Below are 22,145 nucleotides of genomic sequence, written 5' to 3' on the forward strand. Positions count from 1 at the left end.
GCAGCTGGAGGCAGTTAAAAATAATACAGAAACAACTAATTACTAGCAGTCTCAAAGTTAAAGCCACAGTCCCTTAAGAAATCCTTTTGGCTGAAGCAGACACTTTTCCATTGGAGGCAACGGCGATAACCAGGTCAATAAGCTATTTAAAGAGGACTAGAACATGGATAGCCAACATTGGCCCAAGATAGCTATGGAAGAGGGATTAGATCGTAGAAAGAAAATTTGGATGAAGCAAAACAGAAAGTGGTTGAGTAAGTGGAATATCAAGCTGCATGAATGCCCTAGCACCAATGAGGAAAAAAAAAATTGTGATGGAAAAATTTAGGACTGCCATGTGGACCAATCACAATGGGCGTAAAAAAACATACTACATCAAAGAGTTCAATCCAACTTGTGACCATGGTGAGAAAACATATTTAGGAGCAGCTATTAAAGGAAAAGCAAGGGTGCTAGTGGCACAGTTGAGGACAGGGTCACATCACCTTAGATGTGAAACTGGCAGGTGGAAGAACCCCAAGGAAGTTTGGGAAGAGAGAACTTGCATTTTTTGCAATAAGGGTGTGGTGGAGACGGAATGGCACTTTGTCATGGAGTGTGCAGCATATAAGGATATCCGCATTCAATATGAAAACAATCTAAAGGTTGACAACATGCACCATCTATTTGACAAAGATAAGATCAATCAGATTGCTAGCCTTCTAGTCAAGACTCATAGCAAAAGATCCGACATCGAAAGGAATATGAAGATGAGTTAAGGTTGTTATTCTCTGGGTCCCTTAGGCTGCTCAGCCTCGTGGACGTCATTAAAATCATTCATTTCATTTCATTTCCATGCTTCCGTGGAGCAGACCAGAGTGGAGAGCAAAGAGCAGGAGCGGCCCTTCCCAAAAAAATCCAGGATCAAAGCAGTTCCAGAAGAATTGGAGCTCTGGGTAGTGGGAGCAATTCCAGAGAGTGACTGAGGTGCGTAGTTGAATTAAGTAAATGTAATCTATATTATATTATAATGCGTGTTTGTGAAATCGGGGATTAGCCCAGGGCTTGATGGTTAAAGCACTCACCATTCATGGCAGATGTTCAAATATTAAATCTCGTGGAATCCTCACCTAACACACGGCTGGGGTTCAAAGCTCCCAAGGATTAAAAAAACCAGATAAACATTTTTTTTAAATGTTAAAAAATTGGAAGTATCTGTGAATTCAATCCATTTGTCTAAAATGCATACCAATATAAAGAAAACAAACGCACGGAAACCAGAATCTATCCACCCATTGCTAAGTGGCTGCAATAAATACCTTATTCCAAAGATTCCAAAAATTCCAAATGGCAGATTCATATAAGCAACAATTTGAGTTTTCATATTGAAAAGGTTCTCTGCGTTACCAAGCAGATCCAAAAATAATCCAAATTAAAACAGACAAAGCGGAGAAGAGCCAGAGGAGATAAAAATAAAAGCATAATGAACCTGCATGCCTGATTATTCCTTATACTACTCGTATCCATTTCCGGGCAGCTTGTCATCTTCGAGGATCTGTGTCTTCATCACATAGCTGGACGGAAAAACATTTCCCCCCTCAAAGAAGAAAACATTTTCCTCCTTCTGCTGCCGGGCCTCTTCCAATTGAGACTTGCTGAGCACAACCCTTTTCCGGTCCCTGGAATTCCTTTTGTGGTCTCGGGGAAAATACTTGATGTCGAAAACGTTTTCCGGTTCCGAAGAGGGAATGTAAACGCGAACAGGGGCAGAAGCGGGTGAAAAGGGACGATAATCCAGCGCATTAGGAACGGCGTTCTCGTACTCGGGGTCTGAACAAGGGCCCGTTATTTGCCATGGCATCTTCAGCTTTATCAATCCCTTCGCCTCAGAGATCGAAGTCGGGACCTCGAAGCTTTTCACTTTGGCTATTAAATTCTTCAATGCCATGGCTAATCGCTGGGCCTCTGAGGATTTGGCTGGCCGGAAAAAGATTTTAGGGGAATCTGAAGCAACTGATCCTGCTTCTTCCTTTGTTGTTTGCTCGCCTAAATGCATAAAGCCATGGGTTCGGCCTTGGGTTATTCGACTTGCTTATTCTTGTTTTGTTTTTTTGTGTTTTTTTTTTTTTTTTCGAAGGTGGCAAAACCTATCAAACTCAGGGTCAAACCAACAGTGAGGACAGCCATCTCTGGCTGCTATCCGCGAATGTCGGTTTGACTCATCACCGTTATCAAGGAAAACCACGCCACCTGTAATAACCCGCTGGTGGTCCGTAAGGGAGCAGGCTTTCACTCCTGCCAGATGCCTCTGGGTCTTGGGCCGTTAAACTGTTTCCTTACGTCCGAGGAAGACGAGCTCTTAGCCAAGCAGAAGCAGTTTTACGGCATACTCCAGGCGTATAAGGTTCGGATGCTAATATTTTTTTCAATTTTTTTAATACACATTTTTAACCTAGTAAAAAATAATGTTTTGGGATTAATCTGATGTTTTTAAGATTAATTATATTATTAAAATTTGATGGACAATTTTAACCAACTAATATTGTTTATCTTTATAACATCCTCATCACCACAAAAGATCATACCACTAGGCCTAATCAATATTTTATGTTAACAATATTATGTTAATAATTTTAACCAATTATTTTATCTTAACAATATTAAGAAACGATAATAAACACACGGTCATTGTCTTGATGGACATTTTTCTAAATCTAATATGATTCATCCTCCAAACAAAAGTTCATACCACTCGTCATAATCAATATTTTATGTTAACAATATTAACAAATAATAATAACATGGACATTGTCTTAAATCTAAATAAGAATAAATATAAATGCATTTCTGACAACCATAATTATATTAGTAAATCTGCTTCAAATATATTTATTAATATCATTTTTCATTTATTTTGAATATATTTTAGTTATTTTGTAATAGTAATTTTATAATTGTTTTAAGTAAATATGAAAAAAATAAATATAAATTTAGAGATGTAAGATAATTAATATTTAATACTTTATTTGTTATGAAAATATGCAATTATTTATTATTATAAGACAAAGATTTGGATTAAAAAAATATTAATGTACAAACATACCATAGGAGGAGGGATGAGAGAATGTATATTTCCACATTTATTCAAATTGATTTTTATATCTTGTGGAAATTTTTGTTGGACAGTATATAATTGGAAATTGAAGAAAATGATTTAATCAAAGTTTGCATAGGAAAGGTGTATATTAACATTAAAATATTCAAAAAATATATCCACACTGTGATTGTCTAGGAAGGCATACATACTCTACCCCGTCCAATTTTGAACTTGTGAACTTTTATGAGGAAACACATGCTCTTAACTATTAGGTCCACTCAAGGAGGTTGAGATTTATCTCAAGGGTATGTATGTCATTTTTACTTTTCAATTTCAATTAAAAAAATGTTATATATATACACAGAAGAAAAAAACTGATACTAGATTTTATTAAGAGAACTAAAAACTAGTTACATATTATGTTTGTCATTAATACAATATTGTTCCTGATCATCCAGCGAAAGCCATCCTATCTCTGAATATGATGATCACAATATTACTCTAGAGACATTTCGAATCAACATCTACCAAAAATATTATTCAAAACAAAATCATCTAAAAAGTTCGGGATGATATACAAACAAAAAGATGATGAAAACCCTGCATATGAACTGAAAAGTAATCATCTAGTATTCCAGACACGGGCGTCACTATGGGAGAGCAGAGCGCCCTTCCTCTTGAACTACACCATATGATACAAAGGTAAAATAAATGTACCCTTTAGCATCATTCAAACCCATTTTGGATAGAGAGTTTGATGTCCCATTTGATTCCCTGTATTTATGATGTATGTCAAAACTCAGAAAAGTTGAGTGAGTGCACTGATTCGGTCCCGCCATCCTCTAAGATCTAGAGTATCAAAAGTTGTGTTACCCATAATGCCATCAATGATAGTCTTCAAATCACCGTAGACATGGATGTTCTGGATTTGTTTTTCTTTTGCAAACCAGAGAAATCCCCACAGGGCCACCATCTTTGCCCTAGAATTTGTGCCCATCCCCCCAAACCAGTGTAACTTATAGGAAGAATTATCACTGATGCAGAGCCATGCTCCACAACCACATCGCCCCAGTTGTAATGCACCATCAAAAAACTATGCCAACAAGATAATCTGAGGGTGTAAATATCAACCAAACTTGTTCTTGGAAGTCATCATATGGGGTTCCATATTCTCCAACCAAGCAAGAACTTTTGAGCAAATCTTATAAACACTAACTTGAAGCCCTCAGAAAATGAGGTGATTTCGGGCCTTCCAAATTTCCCATATTGTAAACAGCGGATGTATCTGTGTATACCATGCCTCGCCAAGCCCCATTGCAAACACTGCTCCATAGATTTGAATTGTCTAAAGTGGATCTTAAAAAAAGAAAGAGTCATAAACCAAATCTGGAGAGTTATGCTGCAAAAAAGAAAAAGACGTAAAAAAAATTCATAATCACCACTGCACAAGGGACACCATCCTGGACCTTAAAAACCATGTTTACAAAGATTGTCCCAAGTTAATATTTTGTTTTTCCACATCAACCAAATGAAAAGAATGATCTTTAGAGGGACACTCGATCTCCATATAGAATGAAACCATGGCGCCGACATAGAATTTTGTGCAAGGTACATGATATGCTTATAATTATCTACAACCACCACCATACCTTTTTCTGAGAGTCCCAGCTCATGAAAGTGAATCACCTCTCACGTTCCTGCATAAACCAACGCTTTTAAGTGCTATGATGTAATTGTGCCATTCCAAAGCCATTTGCCCAAACAATCCAATTCGCACACCCTCTTTCCAAGTCGGAAGGATTCCATTCCAACTGTGGATTACTTGATCCAATAGGAATATACCTCTTTGATGAAGAGCCACGGTTGTGCCTTCAGAAAGTCGTGTGGAGTCCTGAACACCAAAAATCATGCCCTGACCAATAATCAACATGTTTCCCCTCCCGAAAGACCATTTTAACCACTGCAATAACCATTTCTTTATCTTCTGAAAACTTGACCCGATGTACGATCCCCTCATTTTTCCCAATCTCACCCATTATGATCCAATCGATGATGGGCCTTCTCATATGATATTTTGCTAAAATGATCTGCTTCCATATGCCATCACCGAACAGTGCCCGCCATAGGGATTTCATTAACAGTGACCAACCGAAAACCTAGGTGTTTAAAATCCCCAACCACAAAGTTCTTTAGGTCTAGAAATAGAGCTCCACGATGTTAAATGAAATTTGTGCTCCCTATCGGCCCCAGACCATAAGAAACGTGCCAATATAGAGCGAATCTTGGATATAATATGAGCAGGAAGAGAAAATAGATGCATCCAGTAAGTGAACAATTGTTGTAGTACTGATTGTATCAAGGTGAATCTCCCACCCAGTGAGAGCCAATGATGTGTCCAACCCTTGAGCTTGTTATCAAATTTAGAGAGAAACCATGACCAGTCCTCCAAATGGTAGTTTGTTGGCTTCAATCTAAATCCTAAATAGGTAAAACCATCTTGTAGACGCTTGGTACCCACCCCAAAAACACCAGCAATATAGTTTATATTTGCCTCATTCCCGGATGAGAAAATAAGAATGGACTTATGACCATTTGCATTAAGTCCCAAAGCCTCTCCAAATCGGTGGAAAATATAGTGTAATGCCTCCCACTGTGCCCTGGAAATCATCCCAAATGTAAGAATATCATCAACAAAGAAAAGATGAGTTATAATGACCTCTTAAGCCATTTTCAAACCCATCCATAACAAGAATGAAGAGGAGGGGTGATAAGAAGCAGCCCTGCCTCAGTCCTCTGCCCGCTCGAAAAAATTCAGTGGGGTATCCATTTATAAGTACAATGAGCCAAGCCTTTGTCACACATGCCATAATCCATTCAACATTTTGTATCTCAAGCCCGATCTTCAGAAGTATAATCCTGAGAAAAGCCCAGTCGACGCAATCGTATGCCCTCAACAGGTCGATCTTCATTACTATTGCTTCCAGGTTTTTAGTCTAAATGGAATGGATGCACTCCTGAGCAATAACAATTGCATCGTGGATAGACCTGTTGTGAAGAAATCCAAATTGTTCACTGGATATATGAGTCGAGAGAGTCCCCTTGATCCGCTCCACAATGACCTTCGAGATGAGCTTGTATATAATATTGCATATGGAGATTGGTTTGAAATTTGAAAAAGAGACAGGTGCAGTGACTTTCAGAATAAAGGAAATGAAAGTAGACTTTATAGATCCTGAAATGAACTAGTTGTTTGGGATTCCTCGACCATATCGAGCAAACACTGACCCAAGAGCTCAAAAAAGTTCAAAAAAAATTCAATTGTCTAGTAATCAGGGTCAGGGCACTTGTCGTTGGCAAATGATTTCAATATCGAGAGAATTTCCTCTTTGGAGACAGGTCTAAAAAGTGCAACATTATATTCGTAATCAAATATCTGAGGGTATTCCTCAATGCCCCAGAGTTGGTTTTTAATGAGCAGCTCATCTTTGGCCTTGAAAAGATTCTAGAAATAATGTACTACTTCTTTCTAAATCTGACATTGGAATAAATATAATTACCATCTGCCCCCTTTATGCTCCATATTGTGTTGATATTCTTCCTGTGACAGGCATAATGATGGAAGAGCTTTGTGTTGTGATCCCCCTCACAGATCCAAATGGCCTTGCTTTTTAATCTCGAAATATTTTCCTGTATCAACAATGTGCACTTTTTTCATTCTTCTAAAGTCTTCAACCTTTCTAATGTATGCGCGGAGGGTGGCACGACTGACAGATTCTCTCTAATATCTCGGATTTCATCAACCAAGCCTTTAGTTCCTTATGTAGACTAGCCTTCTTCTTTCACTCCCAAATGTGAACCTGGCTCTTTAGGAAATATAATTTCAAAGTAATATAATCCATAGTTGACTATCCCGACTATTTATCAAAATATTTCCATACACTTGAGACCAGTTTGTTGAAATCTTCGTCTTCCAGCCATATATTGTTGAACTTGAAGGGAATACCCCTCCTGACTGATTTCACTCACCATTGAAGGACAATTGGACAGTGGTCAGAGATATAAATCTTCTCGACCCTAGATCTTAAATTTCCAAAACTTCAAACGAATTTTGATGTACCATGAATTGATCTAGTCGTTTCCCAATATATTCACTGCCACTTCTATCTTTGTTCCAAGTGGGTTCGAGAGGGACATGGCATATGTCCACCAAATGGTTGTCATCAAAGAGTGTGTTGGGTCGGTCCGAGAGAGGATCGTCATGACACTTCAACCCCCAACACTCGCCTCTGGATAAAACATCATTGTAATCTCCAACAATGTCAATGATCCAATGTAGCAGCCCTAGTGAAAATTTCATGTAATAAAAGTTAATAAAGGCAAAATAAGACTACGAGTAAGGGACACGTATTCCAAGTTGAATGTTAGGCAGGACATCCAGTGTGGGGTTCATTCGGTTTATTATGGCTAAGGAAATTGGAAAAGGAAAAGACAAAGGCATTAAAAGTCAAAAAGGCATTTTTGGAACATTTATTTATCAAAATAAAGGAAAATGGGAGAAAAGTAAGGTGAAAGGTCACATGTTGCATGTGAGGAGGAAATTGAAGGAAAATAAAAAATGAAGAAAATAGAGGCCTGATTAATAAAAAGGCTTCTGGGGATCAATTTGTAACCTTTTGTCAGTTCAATTTTGGAGCTCTCTCATTATTCTCTCTCTCTCTTTCTCTCTCTCGGACACTTAGAGTTTTCTTTGAGCACTTTAGCTTTGGAGCAAGGAAATAAAAGCAAGCAAAATGAAATGAAGGAAAAACAAGCAAAAGGAAAGCAAGGAAGAGCAGGATCAAGTAACTTCAGAACGAATACTTGTAGGTAACATATTGCATGTGTGATTTCCTAGCTGGTTTTGACATGCCTGGCTTTGCATGTTGGTGTATGGTTCTCTTGCTGTCAGTGGCATGGTTTTGCGGGCTATGACAGTGCTTTTCAGCCTAGCCTTGCCTTTTTCCGGATGCCATGGTGTGTTGGGATGTCGATCTCGGTTTTGAGCTTTGGAATTGGCAGAGGGATTTCGGAATCCAGGGCGGAAGTGGTCTCAAGTTTCATTCCTAAAGGCCTAGGAATCCCTTGACCAGGTTTTGCAGGATTCACGGTAAACCCTGAGGGAGGTGTCTCGATGTAGGGCCTAGTGATCTAGGATTGGATTGTGGTAAAGCTTGAGAGACAAGGAGATGGAAAATTCCTCAAGGATAGTGATGGATTCTGGATGACATTCTAAGTTCGGTTCGATTTTGTGATCAAAGCATCGGTTTTGGTGTGATCGCGGTTTGGTGAGGGTGGAGGTGGTTTAACCTCTAGATTCCCTTGGTTGTTTTTGGATTGGTTTATCCATGAGATCTCATATTCATGCTTGGAATATGGCATGGGGGTGACTGGATGAAAGAAAGATTTGGTTCAACCATGTCTACGGTCAGGTAGTACGTGGAAGTCCCGAACCTGGTTGAATTTGCCTATGTCTAATAAAAACTAAGTTCTCTTGCCTTCGTACTTGTCATTTAGGGATTATTTAGAGTTCATGTTGGAGTTTTTTTTTTTTTTTCACAAAGTCTGTTGCTATATTGATATCTGAAAAAAAGGGGAGTTTGGACTCCTGAGGTACAGTAAGTGCAGAAAGATGCCAGGATCAATGGAGTTACAAAACAGGACTTTCTCCTTGATCCTCCTTGTTCTGTCTTTGAGAAACTCTTGACTAAAGTAGACTCTTACATATTGGGACAACAGAAATTGACATTTGCAAAACATATCTAATCTATGTTAATGTGACTAATGTGCCTTGCTGTGGATTCCTCCGGCTTTGCATCCCCTTCTGTTTGCTTGGCACTTGAAGAGCTTGGGACTGCGTTGTTGCTTTTGTCCATCATGTACTTCAGGATCGTTATGGACTCCTCTGCGTGGCTGCACCTGTTGGACAAATGGTTGAATTGTTCATGAAGGGAAGAGACCCTGTGCAAGAACAGATCAATTTCTGCTCGGTACTTGTCATTGATGGCGCGGTTCTGGCTGTCGACTCTTGCTTCCAAATTCCTCTGCTGGTTGTCCAAAATATTTTGTTGGGCTCTGATTTCTTCCAGCTCAGCTTGAAGATCTGAGCAATGCAAACAATCCTCATTGCGAGCCATTGAAGTAGGCGGGGGAGAGAGATTTAAAAGGCGGATAGGAGCAGAAAGGAGCTGTCTGCGGATTCGGGCAAAAAATGCAGCGCAGGCAGCGGGGCTCTGAAGAGAAATAGGAGAAGAGTGCTGAAAGAGGGCGCTATGAGCAGCATACAGGAATAGGGACGCATGAAGAAGGATGAGGGGAGGAGAATATAAGGTGAGGCAGGAGGGATGAAGACCCATCACGGGGAAGGAGCGGGATTCCATAGTATGGCACAGGGTGATCAAATGATTGTCCTGGGGAGCCCGATTGCCAAGGGTGAAGTGAGAGAAGCCGGAGGGATTACTGAGAATGTGTAGATTTTTGTAGGGATAATATCTTTGTCGAATCTCTATGCAGATAGTGATCATGTTGTGGATTTGGGATATCTGAGTCCACTCCTTTCTGTTAGAGCTGTTCAATTTGATGCTGATTGGGTTGATTCGAATCATGGCAAGGCCTATTGGCTCTCCTCATCGTTGCAACGTAGGCTACCTGTTGTCCTTTCGCAAGCCCTGTTGGCATGTCTATCGGCCTGCTTATTGAGAGTTCGAAGAATATGGTAATACTGTAGATTGTCCATTGTCTGATGCAGCAGTTGATTTCTCCATATGACTTGCTGGAGAAGGACATTGGGTGACTCTTTCTGATGAACCATGAGATTAATGACAACAAAGGAGTCTCCAAAGATCTTGGTTGTTCTTATTCCCAATCTGTTTAGCTGAGTTAGTCCCTGGTATAGGGCTAACGCTTCCGCCCTGTTATTCGAAATGTTCCCTAGGCCCCATTCATAATATAGAATACATTCCCCATTAGCGTTGAAGATCATTCCCCCAGCTCCAGCGATCCCTGGGTTTGATTTAGAAGCCCCGTCGAAGAAAAGATAAAAGCTATTGCATTTTTGAATCCAGCTTACGAACTCCTCCTCTTTTAGTCTTATTTTCCAGGAGTGATATTCCTGGCTGCGTTGCTCATTCACCATGCTGCCTTTTTGAGCGATGTTATTTTTATCCAAGATGTAACTTATGAAATTTCGCTCTTCCAAGCTATACATTTTTGCGTCTATGCTGCTATGAGTTTTGATGGAGATAGTTTCCAGGGCAAGATTTTTGGCCTTATTGCAAATTATTCTTATGGCTGAGCTCTTGTTCTTGAAGATTTTCCGGTTCCTCGCTAGCCAAATACGCCATAGCATGGTGTAAGAAAGGGTGTTCCATACTCTCTTCACCAGATTGCTCCTTTTGTTTTTCCAGGGACAGCTTTTTTTCCAGATGTGAATCACTTCCCCTATAGAATGCTGAGAGTTCCAAGGTAAGTTATCAGTGGGAGACAAATTTTTCCAACAGTTAACAGCAAAGGGGCAGTCTACAAAGAGGTGATGCATCGTTTCTTCAGCGTTGTGACAATTGGGGCATCGAGATGGGCCATTGATACCCCTTTTTTGCAAATTCTCTGCTGTTAAAATTTTCCCTTTTAGCAGAGCCCAAATAAAAAATTTGATTTTTGGAAGTGCCTCTGACTTCCAGACCATTTTCCAATGATTCCATAGAGTCATGGGGAAAGTGCTGTTGCAGAGATACTGGTGGCCCGCTTGGACTGTGTAATTGGATCCAGTCAAATCCCAACGAAAGCTATCCCTCTCATTCTTCCTGATGGGAGCTTTACTATGAAGGAGAGACTGCAGGAAGCATAGACTAGGGTTAAGTTCATTGGGTATAACCGGAAAAGACCACCCTAGCCAGATATGAGATTGTGGATCCCAATTAGAGATTTGGTCCAGATATTGGATACCCCTGTTGTTGAAGAAATTTAGAATGGGAATTGTTTCTTCATGCCTGTTCATTGGTTGCTGTCCCAGGATTTTATCAGCCCCAATATTAATACTCGCTCCCCCCATGGGGACTTTGGATGTGTTCTAAATCATGAATGGAATAGCTTTTTTGCATAATCTCCAGATTTTTGAGGAGTCTCTGTTGGGAATAGCTGTGTCGAGTAATTGCTGTCTGGGGAAGTTCAAGTATTTGGCTTCCAACACCCTTTTCCACCACGAAGAAGGACCTGTTATGAGCCTCCAAACAATCTTCCCCCCAAAGGCAAGGTTTAAGAACTTAGGGGACCTGATACCAAGACCTCCTCTGTCTTGGGTTTGAATGACATGTTTCCAGCTGACTAAGTTGAACTTCCTTTTTTCGTTCTTCCCCCCCTGCCATAGGAAATGGCGGAGAACAACTTCCATTTTGTGGTGGAAGGTAGCTGGGGCTTGGTATAGAGAGAAACGATAAAGAGGAAGAGAAGAAATACCTGATTTGAGGAGGACAAGACGGCCAGCTGGGTTGAGCCACAATGAGCCCCATTGCTGCACCTTACGCTTCACTTTATCAATGATACTGTCCCAGGTTCCTGCCTTTAGTGGTCCTAGGCTCACAGGCATGCCCAGGTAAGAAAAATGAGTCCATTCCAGGTTGCAGGAAACACCAAAAATATTTGCTATATTATGAATAACCTGATTTGAAGAGTTCCATCCGTATATGCAACTTTTGAGCTGGTTGACCAGGCCTCCAGAGTACCCCATAAATTGGTCAAGAAGTTTCTTAAACCTTCTCGCTATTGTGGTGGAGGCTCCTCCAATAAGCAAGGTATCATCGGCAAACTGAGAGTGGTTGATGTTCTTGGCTCCATGCCCAAATTTGATTCCGGTGATGAGGCCCGCTCTTCTGTTGTAGTCAAGGGCTTGACTAAAAGATTCCGCCATAAGGATAAATAGATAGGGGGAGAGGGGGCAGCCCTGTCTAAGACCCCGTGTGGATTGAAAGGCTTCACCTGGTCTGCCATTGATTAGGGGAGAAATCCAGGGCCCAGAGATGCAAGCAGTGATTAGGCTAATGAAGGACAAGTCAAACCCCATCTTTTTTAGGACAGCTATAAGGAAGGAGTGCCTAACTCTATCAAAGGCGTTGGCCAGGTCAAGCTTGAGAACAAACCCTTTCTCCTTCCTGGAGAGGCTCGAATGAATGGCTTCTTGCACTAGAAGAATGGAATCAGTGATTTGCCTGTTGGGCAAGAAACCTCCTTGGTTTTCAAAAATCAAAGAGGGGAGGAATGGTTTGAGGCGAGATGCTAAGATTTTGGACATAATTTTATAGGAGGAATTGCAGAGGGAAATGGGACGGAATCTGGAGAAGGAGGTGGGCCGATTTTCTTTAGGGATGAGGGCGAGGAAGGTGGCGTTGGTGTAGCCGCCTATTTTGCCTTTTCTCTGAATCCATCTAATCATCTTGATCAAGTCCTTTTTGATTAATCCCCAGAACGCTCTATAGAAACATATTGGGAATCCATCAGGCCCAGGGGCCTTATCGGGATGCAGATTCCAAATCGCCCTTCTGATTTCCTCTTCTTCGATTTCCTTATTTAGGCTATCATTCATCTCCTTAGTGATTCCTTTAGGTAGATGTTGGAGCAAATCAGTATAGTCCTCTTCTCCTTTAGTTTCAGTTAAGAGGTCTCTATAGTGCTCGGTGGCAGCCTTTCTAATGGCCTCTTGGGTGTTGTGCAGATTTCCTTCATTGTCCAAGATGGAGCTTACATTGTTCCTGAGCTTTCGAGCTGTGGCCTGTTTGTGGAAAAAAGTTGTATTTTTATCTCCCTCTTGGAGCCATAGCTGCCTAGATTTTAAGCGCCATTTGGATTCTTCCTCCCTGTTTATGTGGCTCAGTTGTGTATAGAGCACGCTTTCTTGTTCCTTATTTTGCTGAGAAAGACCATGTTCTTCTATCATTCGTTGGACATTCTCTAAATCGTTCTTAATTTTCTTTTTAGCCTCCTCAGGCTCCTTGTAGTTCTCTTTGGCCCATTCCTTAATCGCCTGTTTGGTTCTTCTTAATTTGGTCTCCCAAATGAAGCCTGGGGAGCCTTCTACATGCTGAATCCAAGCCCCCTGAACAATTTCTCTGACTGCTGGAACCCAACTCCAGAGGGGACTGTATTTGAAAGGTATAGGTCCTAGGGGGCGATGAGCTTCCAGAGTGAGAGTAATAGGGTAGTGGTCGGAGGCTGAGGTAGTAAGAACGTTGGCATAACCAACTGAAAAGGAAGAGAGGAACGAGATATTGATTAAAAACCTGTCGAGCCTCTCCATTATATTGCCGATGCCAATCCTGCGATTGCTCCATGTGTACCTGCGATTTTTAGGAGCAACATCCACTAATTCATGCTCTTGACATATAGCCTCCAGTCGACCTCTAAAGGGATCTGGCGTGAAGCACCCGCCCCTTTTTTCGTTGGCATGCAGGACAAGATTGAAGTCACCTGCCACTATGATGTTTGAGTTTGACTCCCCATCGATGCTGGCCTTAAGATCTTCCCAGCAGATTTCCTTTTCTCTGTAGTGGTTGGGGGCGTAAACATTGTAGATAATTACTGTATGATTATCTATTCTGCTGTCCAGAGCAGTTCTAATCCAATGCTGGTGAAGGGTTGTTGCAGTGCAGTTCCATTTTCCATGGTCCCAAATGGTGGCGATTCCTCCGGAAGCTCCTCTTGAGTCATTGGCGCATCCTTTGTATTGTTTCTGCTTATCTATTATTCTTCTCATTTCTTGTTGGTCTTGTTTTGTCTCCTGTATCAATAAAATGTCTGGCTTTTCATTATGAGCTAAATCTCTGAGGGCTGCAACTTTAGTGGGGTGCCCTAAACCCCTGTTGTTCCAAGACAAGATTTTCATCATTGGGTACTTGGCGTGTGGAGAGGTGCTCGCCTCTCTTTGTCTTTTTGATTTGTCTCTTTCTCTTGGTGTCCCAAAATGAAAGATTCTATTGGAGTTTGCGTTCCCATGGCTAAGTCTTTCTGGGCGTTCTCATCCCTGTGCTGCTTGGCTGATTTTCTACCAGGTCCAGGTTTTTTATGATTGTCACAGGAAGTTCCATGGTCTTTAGAAGAGCTTCTGGTTATCCTGGAGAGAGGGGGCTCGAGGGAGGCCTGCGATGAGATGATCTGGGAGGGGTGTGGATCAGAGAGCTCGGATATGATCAAGGGGGGCAGGGAGGGTTCCTCAGAAGGATCAAGGGAGGAAAGGGCTAGAAAGGGATTAGAAGAGGAGGGGAGGGGCGGATCAGGAGAGGGGAGGGCAGATGGAGAAGGGGAGGAAGGAGGGGGTCGCGGTACAGAGGGAGCGGGAGGATCAGATTCAGAGGATGGCTTGGAAGGAGGGCCAGACTTCTTCTTTTTAACTGTTTCCCACTGGCCTTCTTGTTCGCCGCTCTCTGCATCAACAAGTTTAGTACATCTATTGGCAAAATGTCCATATTCGTGACATACCTTACATTTAAATGGTATCTGTTCGTAGTCCAGTTGCTGGACATGGCTCCATTCGTCCACTTTCAGCTTTATTGCTTCGGGGAGTCCTCTGCCAAGATCCACTTCGACACAGATTCTTGCGCATGCCTGCATGTTGTCCTTCGGTTCGCTGCGATCTATGTATTTGCCAACAGCGTTCCCAATAGCACGAACAGACTCATCTCCCCAACAGTGGAGAGGGAGGTGAGGGAGACGGACCCAAACCGGAATAGCACTGGGGACGTCCAGTTCGGGATCAAAGTCTGGGGTCCATTTGTTGAGGTAGAGGCCCCTAGAGTCCATGAAATAGGGCCCATTCCTGAAGATTAAGTCCTTATCCTCTTTGGATTCAAAGTGGAATGTGTAATAACCTTTCCCACAAAACCTAATGGCTATTTTCCCTTGAATTTTGTCAGACCAATTTCTTTCGACCCATCGTTGGACTGTTCTGGGAGAGGGCCAAAGGCCTGTAAATTGACCTATTAGACCTTTTTCAGCTAGAGATAAAGTTGCCATGCGAGGTAGAACTGGAGGTAGTTGAACTTCCTGAAGAACATCCAATTTCTTAACAAATTTTGATAGTGCAGGTCGTGGGCGTTGCGGAGGGAGGGACTTCACAAGTTCTGAGAAGGCTCTCTGAGGGTCGACTCCTTCCCGTGAAGAATCCGAAGGGGCCATGGCAGGAGGCCAAGGCCTAGGCGGCCGCGGAGCTAGGGAGAGGGCGCAGTCTCAGGGGGCGCGCGCAGGCAGAGCACGGTCTTGAGCGACAGCACGGCGAAAAAAAAAAAATTGTTAGAGTTTGAATTAGGATAAAAAGAAACAATTGAGTTTGAATTAGGAAAAAAGAAACAATTTACCTTCTTGTGTTTCATTTGGATTTTGATTGAGAACAACTTGGACATCTTTTTTTCATCCTTTGGACATCTCTTTTTCATAATAGTGAAACTAATCTTCCCTTTCAAGAGTAAGGTGTTGCCTACTGTTTCCTTAGTATTTATTATATTAATTATTTCTCTTTCTTTTTCTAGGAACCTTATTTATTTAAAAAATTTGTTGTGTTATGCTATTATGAGGTGTTATTATTTTGTTTTTTTGTTTAATTAAGCTATCTTTAAGCTAAGTGGCAATTACTATTTACTATATAGCCTTGTTTATAAATGTTTTTGAAAAAAAAAATTAATACCTATTAAATTTTAATAATAAAAAATTTAATATTTAAATATTAAAAATTAAAAACCAATTATTTTATAATTTTCACCTATATAATTCTCAAAATTCTATTAAAAGAAGGAAAGAAAATTATTTTAAGATAGCGTATAGGACATATTACTTCTTCATGTGCTTGATGTCATCGGTTCTTTTTTTTTTGAACCCTCACAATAAATGCTCGAGTGTCTGGACAAATCCCTAGCTAAATAGATTATCCCAAGAGCTAGCTGCATAAGTCAAATAATATTAATTTTTTTTTAATAATATAAAATAATATTAATAATTTTTTTTAATAAAATATTATCGCAGATTTATATATAATTTTTTTCAATTTATTTGTTACTTTTAAATAAAATGGCTCAATTTATATTCAGTCATAAAATAGTTACATTTTCTTCATAGCGAAGCATCCAAAACAGCAGCAATATCAGAGATATTATATAAGTGCATATTAGCGATCATGCAGTCATACAAATATAATCCCTATAACCAGTCCATGTAGCAATATTATGACCTATAATAATAGTGGATTTTCAGAAAGATCTAAATATAACAGTAATGACATGTATAGCTGATAATAGACATTGTATGGAATATATGAAATGTTGTATCTAGTTAATAAAAAATAGAGAAGATCTATCTGATAAAAAAATATATATTTGGATTAGAAAGTTATCCTGGTAGTGGCAGCATCCCGACCTCCAACCAAATGTCACCCATCTTGATCTCTATGTGAAGACCATCCAGTTTGTCCATGAGGCCTTTTTTGGAGAGAGTGTCCACATTTATATTGAACTCCCTACTAATACGCTGAATTGAAAAGTGCTGGAATGAACTCCAAAGCGTTGTGATCTATTGTAACCAGCGTTGTAGAACGATTTGCATATGGTAGCTTTATGGCTGACATAGCATCTGTGAATCATTTTGATAGAATATCCAGAAAAAGAACAAACTAGAAAAGTCCCCATAATGCCCTTGCCTCTCCCAGTTCAGTAAAGTATGATCCGAAAGGGAAAAAAACTAACCGATTTACGAATATTATAACTATTGTGTACTTTGTTAATATGATTGATCGATTCATTAATAGAACTAAGAAAGACACATAAATTGTACCGCCAGAATCCACCCCACCCATTGATATGGGTTCAAATTTATATACAAAGAAGTGATGGAAAAAGCCTCTATGGCGGTGTGTAAAGTGGCACAGCCTTTTATTACAACAGATGGTCAAAATCCCAGACCGAACATCTTTGGCGCAGTTGCTCCAATACTCCTGCACCCCACTGCAGTTTGGGAGTTTCTCCGACACAAACCTGAACCAACGACATACAATCATGAATGCCTTCCAGCTCTTCCAACTCAGAACACCTATCAACCGCCAGGCTATGGAGCTGTGTCATCTGCCCTAATCCCCGAATGCTCTTCAACTTCACACATCCACCTGCTCTCAACTGCCTCAAAGATACCAATGTTTCAAGACGTGGTAACTCCTCCAATTCTATGCAACCCCTAATGTCCAGATATTGAAGTTGTGCAAGACCACAAATCTTATCTACTCTCCTCAAATTATAACAGGTTAAGAATGTTAAATATATGAGTGTATTTGGCAATGTTCCAACCTCCACCACACTATCGCAGCTTGTTATTCGAAGACTTTGAAGGTTGGAGCAAACCCCTTGGGCAAATGATACTTCTGATATCCCTATTAAGGCAAGAGACAACAGATGAAGCCGCGGAAGTATGCAGTTGTGAATGTAAGAGCTCAAATCATTCAATGTAGACAGTAGTTCGCGTATCCACGGAGAATCATATATGTACAAGTCAGTCAACTGAGTCAACCTTCCAATGGAAACTGGCAAACATTTTAATTCAGGGCAACACCATATTGTCAATTCCTTCAAGTTGTTTAAGTCTCCCAGCGAAGCAGGCAAACAGTTCAATGCATTGCAGTATTCTACCCTCAATTCCTTCAAGTTCTTTAACTCACCCAGGGACGACGGCAAACAGTTCAATGCATTGCAGTATTCTACCCTCAGTTCCTTCAAGTTCTTTAACTCACCCAGGGACGACGGCAAACATTTCAATTTTCTACATTCATAGAGCTGCAATTCCTTCAAGTTATTTAAGCCACATACCCAAGGCGGCAACGTTTCCAGCAAAGGCCCTCCCACCACCAGAACTTCCAAATCACTTAGCTCTTCAATTGCACTGGGCAATTCTTTTAAATTTGTACCTCCCAAACGTAACTGTTCAAGCGAACTCTGACATGCCACTTGAGCAGGGAGTACTTCAATTTTTCCACAGCCAGTGAGATTTATGTACTCAAGTGTGCATATATCTCCTAGTGTTTGGCTTGACATGTTTAAATTGGTGCAACCCTTCAAATCAAGATATTGGAGTTTAATTAATTTGCCGAAGGAATCTGGCAGCCTCTCCAAAGCATTGCACCCCAACAGCTTGATCTGCCGGAGGTTGCTTAAATTACCAAAAGATTCTGGCAGCCTCTCCAAAGCGGAGCATTCAGACAGCTCGATCTGTTGGAGGTTGCTTAAATTACCAAAAGATTCTGGCAGCCTCTCCAAAGCGGAGCATCCAGACAGCTCGATCTGTTGGAGGTTGCTTAAATGTCCAAAAGTTTCTGCCAGCCTCTGCAAAGCCCCGCACCGGACCAGCTTCATCTGCTGGAGGTTGGTTAAATTATCAAAAGATTCTGGCAGCCTCTCTAAAGCGGACCACCCAAACAGCTGGATGTGGTGGAGGTTGGTTAACTTGCCAAAGCACTCCGGCAGTGACTTAATTTTTGAGCAACTTTCTAATACCAAGGCCTTTAACGACTGCAGAAGACAAAATCCTTCCGGCAATTCTGTGAGAGGTACTAAAGACTCCACTTTGTCACTAGGACCAATAACAATCCGTTCTAGGTGCTTCAATCTCCCTATAGACTTTGGAATGTTCAACAAGGGAGCATCAATCTGCAACTCCCTCAACTGTAAAGGCGCCTGCAAACAAAAGACAGCTCTGAGAGCTTATTGGAGACCATGTGGTACAATATCAATATTAACTGGGAAACGCTGATTTACCTGTGATTCTTCTTCCCACAACGTTTCTAATTTGCTCCCCCGCACGTGTAGAACCCTCAAATTCTTCAGTGAAATAGAGGAAGGCAGGAAAGAGAAAGGACAGTTGTTCCAGCGCAGCCATATGAGATTTGGAGACTGCACCTTTGTCAAAATGTGTTCCACTTGATCACCTTCAGCATCAAGAAGTTGAAGCCTCCTCATACAAATATTGTCATCAATATGAGTGTATTCTGTATCAACCATTTTAAATCCTCGCACGGCTGTTACGTATTCAATCTTGAAACATGACGGTTATTACCCATTCTTTCTAGTAAAATGATGAGGGAACTTAAAAAATAGAACACTATTTAACACTTACCGATGATTGCTGCAACAAATCATCCATGTCGTCCTCTGTCCAACGCCACAGACGACGCGGCAATTCTGAAGCTTTGGCAAGTTCTCTTCCCAAGTCTCTAAGGTGATCGTGCATTTTTATCTTGTTTCTACTATCCACTTCTACAATACATTTGTCCTCTATATTTTGAAACCCACACAAACCACCTTCGCCCCATATTCTGATCGCCATATCCCTGTCTTCTCCTATGAAAAAACAGGCAATATCTAAGAATATTTTTTTTCATCCTCCTCCAAAGCGTCGTAACTGATTTTAAGTTTTTCTTTTATCTCACTAGGAAGTGTGCCTCCAAGTTTATTCAATTGGTCTTTCCAATAAAATGTGTCTCTTCCATTGAGAAGTGCCCCAATCACCTTTAAAGACAGAGACAATCCATCACAGGCTTCTAGGAACTGCTTTACCAAATATTCGAAATCTTGGGGTGGATGTGGGCGGTTGAAGGAATAAGAACAGAAGAGTTCAAGAGAATGTTCTTGACTAAGGCCATTTAGGGTATATATGGACGAGTCTTCGACTTTTGAGCTGATAAGAACATGTCTGTCCCTAGATGTAATCAAAATTAAGCTATCAGAGTGGATTACAGTCTGATGTGGCAAAAGTGCATCAACCTGATCCTCATGATCTACATCATCTATAACTATTAAGGCTTTAGATGATGAGAGATGCTTCTTGATTATCCCTTTACCTTCAGCAACACTGTTTATTGGATGATCCAATCCTGTCAAACTTTTAAGAAGTATTTTCTGCAACAAACTTAAACTTCCTTTACCTGCATTTTCTCTTACATCAAATAAGAAGCAGGAACTACTATAATCTGAATTCTTAGTATTGAATAATTCTTTTGCCAAAGTGGTCTTTCCTACACCACCTAATCCCGCGATCCCAAAGATCTGAGGTTCCCCTCTCTGCTGTTGTGGCAATAAAACTCTAGTTTCAAAATCTTTCACCTTATCATCCAACCCTGTTGGATATTTAGCTACGTCCAAGGCTAAGGCTGGTTTTTTCACCTTTTTTAGCACCCGTTCAACTACCTTTTCTACCAGCTCGCCCTCATCGCTGGTGAAAAAAACAAATAAAACTAATAAGAAAAAAAAGCCTATGTTTATAACATCTAACACAAAATAATAGAGAGGAGTTTGATTTCTGACCCATTACAGGCTTCGAGCTCAAAACCGGTTATATCTGCAACATTTGAAAGAGCAGTTCTCCATTTTTCAATCATGCTGGAATCATACCGCAACTTCCTTTTACCAGTTTGAGGGTCATACTCAGTACCAATTTGAGGGTCATAATCAATCTTCTTTTCGAGTGTCTCCAGGGCTTCAGCATACCTTGTCTTTTTGCCCCGCGTCCACCGAAGCTCAGCGGGCTTCACGTTGTAGAACACTGGAATTATGGGCATCTTTGAGTCCAACATCTGGACCAGCTCATCTAGACACCATCTTGAATCGGCATATCCCGGGGAGAAAATGGCCACATGAACGGAGGCCGATTTAATGGCGTTTTCAATCTGACGAGGGAAAGGTTCTCCAGCTTGCAATTCGGGCTGATCCAAAAAGCTTCTCAGCCCACATGAAAGAAGGCGCCTGTACAGATGGCTAGCAAAAGTTTTCTTTACCTCCGGACCACGATGACTAATAAACACATCGTGGTTGGAATTAGCAGCGGTGGAGGCCGAGCATTCAGACATTGCCGATTAGAAAATAGAAATGGAGGCGATCCGAAGGATGTTCGATGCTGCCGAATCAGGTTAAAGGGTGGAAATCAGCCAGGAGTCTGACACAATAAAAAAAAATCCTGGGAATAATTGCAATGAAAAATGCAGTGCTCTGCACAGAATTTACAGAGATTGAATTCTTGAGCGATCTATATTCCCAACTCTCTCTCCCTTATGTTTCAACCCGTTTTCACAGACGAACCTTGCCTCTGCGTGAATGGGTTGAAGTGAATATGATGTACAACCTCAAATGAGAAAAAGTAGACCCAGTGGGGCCTGGATAGCGATACTCTGTGCACCAAGACAAAATACGAGGTGATAGTCGCACATGTAAAGTTTCGCGTGCTCTACCGCGTAGGTAGAATCAGAAGCCAACAACCTGTGGGCCGCCAGTTCAGAGAGCGATGGAATTTGCCGTGCCTACCCACTACGCTTTCACTTTTGGGTTTTTCACACCCACTGCAGATTTTTCAATAACTGCGTTTTCACTTTTGGGTTTTTCTCTTTTTCACTAAGATATTATTTCAGGTAAAAAAATTTAAAATGTTTTAGGGTGGATTTAAACCATATAATTAAATTTTGTATTTAGGTTTTTGTGATTTATAATAAATTAAATAATTTTTTTTAATATAAATCAAATTTTAACTAATGTGTTTCTAATCAACTAAAGTAATTTATCATCGATACTAGATGAAAAAACAAACCATAACAAAAACTTGAATAAAAAAACAATATAAAAATTAAATTAAATTCCAACGTCCAAATTCGCACATGAGTGCAGTCGGGGTAATCGGCTAACTCGCACCCCGCCCGGGTTCGATCCTCCATTGTCGTCGGGGTAATCGGCTAACTCGCACCCCGCCCGGGTTCGATCCTCCATTGTGTTGCTGCGCTGCAGTCTATGCTTCTCCATTGCGAATGTATTCCGATTGATGTGATAGATTAGCTATGACAGTGATCAGCTTCACTGATAGTATATATGTACAAAAAAGCTTCCCTAATAGTATATATGTAAAAAAAAAAAAACCCATAACTAACCCCTCCCTTTTAAAATAAAATAAATTCCAACATCCAAATATAAAATTGATTCTCAATCTACGATTAATCAAATGTTCTCTGCTTACTTTTACTTTATCTTTAATCAAG

The 22,145-nt window shown here is 40.7% G+C and overlaps 3 protein-coding genes across 4 annotated transcripts; all 3 read right to left on the reverse strand.

The window, feature by feature from the left end:
* Nucleotides 1-1,252: 1,252 nt before the first annotated feature.
* On the reverse strand, nucleotides 1,253-2,066 carry LOC149228275 (uncharacterized). Its single transcript, XM_089378137.1, has one exon. The coding sequence runs from the start codon at nucleotides 2,033-2,035 to the stop codon at nucleotides 1,493-1,495; it is 543 nt and encodes a 180-aa protein (XP_089234263.1). The 5' UTR covers nucleotides 2,036-2,066; the 3' UTR covers nucleotides 1,253-1,492.
* Nucleotides 2,067-16,861: 14,795 nt separating this feature from the next.
* Nucleotides 16,862-19,374, reverse strand: LOC149228276 (uncharacterized). 2 transcript variants are annotated; one of them, XM_089378139.1, is made up of 3 exons: nucleotides 19,244-19,374; nucleotides 18,886-19,115; nucleotides 16,862-18,804 (listed from the first exon to the last, which is right to left on the reverse strand). In XM_089378139.1, exons 2-3 carry the CDS (start codon nucleotides 19,084-19,086, stop codon nucleotides 17,020-17,022), a joined length of 1,986 nt encoding a protein of 661 aa, XP_089234265.1. In that variant the 5' UTR covers nucleotides 19,087-19,115; nucleotides 19,244-19,374; the 3' UTR covers nucleotides 16,862-17,019. The 2 variants fall into 2 exon arrangements, with proteins under 2 accessions (XP_089234265.1, XP_089234264.1); XM_089378138.1 differs by lacking the exon at nucleotides 19,244-19,374 and having other exon boundaries at nucleotides 16,863-18,804; nucleotides 18,886-19,128.
* A 114-nt stretch (nucleotides 19,375-19,488) lies between these two features.
* Nucleotides 19,489-21,232, reverse strand: LOC149228277 (disease resistance protein Roq1-like). Its single transcript, XM_089378140.1, has 2 exons — nucleotides 20,431-21,232; nucleotides 19,489-20,338 (listed from the first exon to the last, which is right to left on the reverse strand). Exons 1-2 carry the CDS (start codon nucleotides 20,970-20,972, stop codon nucleotides 19,489-19,491), a joined length of 1,392 nt encoding a protein of 463 aa, XP_089234266.1. The 5' UTR covers nucleotides 20,973-21,232.
* Between the last annotated feature and the right edge of the window lie 913 nt (nucleotides 21,233-22,145).

Source organism: Pinus tabuliformis, chromosome J (assembly GCF_031772625.1).
Source record: "Pinus tabuliformis cultivar Carrire ecotype Pingquan chromosome J, CPIR1, whole genome shotgun sequence".
Classification (NCBI taxonomy): domain Eukaryota; kingdom Viridiplantae; phylum Streptophyta; class Pinopsida; order Pinales; family Pinaceae; genus Pinus; species Pinus tabuliformis.

Bases quoted from the DNA above. Each gene is read 5' to 3' on its own strand.
- LOC149228275 (XM_089378137.1), bottom strand. From the start codon at position 2,035: ATGCATTTAGGCGAGCAAACAACAAAGGAAGAAGCAGGATCAGTTGCT.
- LOC149228276 (XM_089378138.1), bottom strand. From the start codon at position 19,128: ATGGTTGATACAGAATACACTCATATTGATGACAATATTTGTATGAGG. The intron at 18,805-18,885 runs GTAAATCAGCGT...TTTTGTTTGCAG, and splicing joins TGTGGGAAGAAGAATCACAG to GCGCCTTTACAGTTGAGGGA.
- LOC149228277 (XM_089378140.1), bottom strand. From the start codon at position 20,972: ATGTCTGAATGCTCGGCCTCCACCGCTGCTAATTCCAACCACGATGTG. The intron at 20,339-20,430 runs GTCAGAAATCAA...TTTTTTCACCAG, and splicing joins GAGCTCGAAGCCTGTAATGG to CGATGAGGGCGAGCTGGTAG.